A 3586-nucleotide genomic window follows, 5' to 3' on the forward strand; every position below is an offset into this window, starting at 1 on the left:
ATTTTGGGGTTATAAAATGCATTTGACTGTGTGAAGAATAAATGTTTGACAGAGTCTCCTGTGTGAGAAATGATGTATGTGGTAAGGTTGTTGCTGATTCCCAGTTAGAGCTGGTAATTTGGGAATTAGATGAATCTTGGACCTTCATATCTCACGAGGCATCTACCTTAGATCCTATGGCTTTCTTAGCGGCATCTTTTACATCTTTGTTTCGCAGACTGTAAATCAGTGGGTTCAGCACTGAGATGATAACAGTGTAGAACACTGAGATAAATTTATCAATGTTGGGTGAATACAGGTAACTGGGCCGTGAGTAAATGAAGAGAAGAGTCCCCTGACAGAAATCAGATGAGATGCACATGTAGAGAAGGACTCCTTCCTTCCACTGGAAGAGCGGATCTTGAAGACTGAGTGAAGAATGAAAGCATAGGAGATGATGATAATGATGAAATAGATAATTTCCACTGAGCTGCCGTACGTGGAGAGGAGCCACTCATTAACTGATGTGTCTGTGCAAGATAGCTTAAGCAGGGGAGGGAGGCCACAGAAGAAATAATTAATGACATTTTTATCACAGTATTTGAGAATAAATGCAAAGATTGTGTGAACCAGGGAACTCATGTTGCCTCCAATATATGACAAGACAATCAACCATATGCAGATTCCCTGAGACATCACACCCGTGTACAGTAAAGGGTTACAGATAGTGACATAGGGATCGTATGCCATGGCATCCAAGATAAAGGATTCCGGATCTGCAAAAGCACAGAAGAAGTAAAACTGCAGGGCACAGCCCTAATAGGAAAAAGATTTGTTCTCTGAGAGGAAATTGACCAGCATTTTGGGAACAATGGCTGAAGAATAGCAAAGGTCTACGAAGGATAAGTTGCTAAGGAAAAAATACATGGGGGTTTGAAGGCGCGGATCGATTCTGATTAACATCATTAATCCAATGTTTGCCAGTAAAATTATACCATACAATGTCAGAAACGCGAGGAAGAGGACATTCTGCAGTTCAGGATGTGTTGAAAACCCTAACAGAGTAAACTCTGTCACCAAGGTGCTGTTTCCATCTATAAATTCCATATTCTGTGTTTCCTTTTTAGGAGAATTCTACCATCCTAAAATGTTATATTGATGGAAAGAGAAAAATAATTTGATAAAATTATTGTTATTTCATTGTTTCAACAAACGTACAAAAAAGCGATCTAATAAAGAACCCTAGCCCAAACTGCCTTTTAAATACAAACGCTGAGAAATGTATTTTAGAATTTAGTAGCTATGAGATTTGAAGGTTGCTAGTTTTTATTTTATTTGTTTGATTAATGACCACTTCTTCCTATGGACAGTTCTCTCTCTGTATGTGGGGGTCAAGTCTGAGTCTGCTTAACTATCTGTATGCCAAATATTGCACAATAGTTGGCCCAGAAGATTAGAGGAAGTAATGAATTCATTAATGGACTGATGAGGTCACGAGGAGAAAAAAAAATATATAATTAAAAATAAATGGACTTATAGAATATACTTTGGAATGATAATTACAGAACAATTCGTTCTATCTGTCCAGAATTTCATAGATAGTGGTATGCTGTATTTTTGACAGAGTAGATGTGTGGTGTAATGAAAGATACACCAATTATTTTTTTAAATAGAAAGTAAAAGTGATCTTAGTGAAATGAAAACAAATTTTAATAAACGTTACTTGTGAGTATATATTTTTCATCGGAAAGAGTTTAAGGTAATTCCATAAATCCTGTCAAGATACTAAACTAAGTAGATTAATTGTTTCTTCACATGTATTATAATTCTAGGCCTCTAGGAAGTGCTCAATAAATATGAATTGACTGAGTAAAGCATGCAAAAAATGTAGTCATAAACTGACTTATAATTAAATAAAATTACTCTATATGGCCTTCCCATTGATTATATGCTATGAGCAAAAGAAAATAGTTAGCTGCCATTGATTTTTAATGCTAATGTGATTTAGGTTTTTGAGTCTAAGAATTCTGCCAATTTTTCCTTCTGTGGCCTCAGAAGTTTTCCAGGAATGGGAGGAATTTGGACCTAACTGTGAAGTACAAGAAATTTTTTCTTAACGTTGAATGATGGACTTCAAAATATGTAAAACAAAACCAGTAAGCATCCATAGGCTATGTTAGTGCAGCCATAATGGGCAGGAGGAGAACAAAATGATTTGGGTTCATTCTCTCATTTATGCAAAAATATTTGAACAGTGACAGCGCTAAAAACTATTTATTTATATGATCTGATCATTAAAACCATCTTATGATACAGGCACAAAGAAGAATCTTGAGAGAATCAGAAGGGTTAATGTTTTGTGTTATGTTTGTGTTATGTTTTGGCTTCAGAGAGCATGAAGGAAATATAATATTACATTAGGAGAGTGGTTAATTAATTCTTATTTTGCTTGCTTACAAAGTAACCAAGGTGTTTAGGAAAGATAAGACCTTACTATGCAGTTAGTTTTAATTTTGTTAGACTCTTCTATTGGCTGCATATAAGCTTTTGCATCTCTCTCTCTCTCTCTCTCACACACACACATACACACGCACACGTGCACGGATCATAAGAATACAAGAAATATCTCAAAAGTTTGTTGTATGGGTTAAATTAGCAAAATTATCTATCTATCATCTATCTATCTATCATCTACCTACCTACCTATCTACATATTTATCCTTTCATATGGTCACACTTACTGACACATTGTAGATAAACAGCAAATATTAGTTTAAATTGCTCCACTACTCTCTCTCCTTCTTAGCTTATCACTAGTACTATACAGTAAGGTTTTATTAATAATGACTATCATGTATATTATGGTTTTATGTGCAATGCAATATTCTAAGTACTTTACATATAATTAATTTAATTGTCACAAAACTAACAAAATTATAATGTGGTTATTATTTCTTTTTTTTTTTTTTTTTTTACAGATGAGAGCAAGTTTGAGACCTAAGATGTGATAGAAACAGGACTGGAACTCAAGCTCTTGACCCCAAAGCTTTATAATACATTTGGGTCTGCATAAGTTAGATTTTTATTATTAATTCTATATTTTGGATAAGAACATTGAGGCTTGGAGGAATATCCCGAGTTATTCAGGTGGTAATTGACAGGTATAATTCAATACAGATGTATCCAAAACCATAGAGAAACCATGAGGGGGTTAGAAGTCCAATAGTGTGGCCACTGTGAGACAAACTGAGGTGCATAAAATTGTTGTAGGAAGGAAGAAATATCGCACCTACTCACCATAAAAGCAGGGCATATATTCTTGGGACCTTCACATTGATCATCCTTTTAAATAGTCTGAGAATTCCATTTAGAGAAATGTAAAAGAGAAGAGAAGAGATATGAAGGTAAAGATGGGAAAAGATAGTGAATCTTGGATACTTGCATTAAAAGGCAATGAACAAAAAGATCCAATGAGAATACTATGATTCACTAAAATCTTCCCAAATATATAACATAAACAATCTGAAGATAGAAAATTAACTAATTCGAACGATTAGGTAGCCAACCATGCTTCAGTTCTCTTACCTGTAACAGAAAAATTTCTTTA

General features: G+C 34.5%; 1 protein-coding gene across 1 annotated transcript; it reads right to left on the reverse strand.

The window, feature by feature from the left end:
- Positions 1 to 151: 151 nt before the first annotated feature.
- Positions 152 to 1086, reverse strand: LOC111734182 (olfactory receptor-like protein OLF1). The gene is given in 2 exon segments (XM_023526372.1): positions 152 to 339; positions 342 to 1086. Coding segments are annotated over 2 exon segments (933 nt in total).
- Between the last annotated feature and the right edge of the window lie 2500 nt (positions 1087 to 3586).

The sequence above is a fragment of the Pteropus vampyrus genome, unplaced genomic scaffold (assembly GCF_000151845.1).
Source record: "Pteropus vampyrus isolate Shadow unplaced genomic scaffold, Pvam_2.0 Scaffold836, whole genome shotgun sequence".
NCBI lineage: Eukaryota > Metazoa > Chordata > Mammalia > Chiroptera > Pteropodidae > Pteropus > Pteropus vampyrus.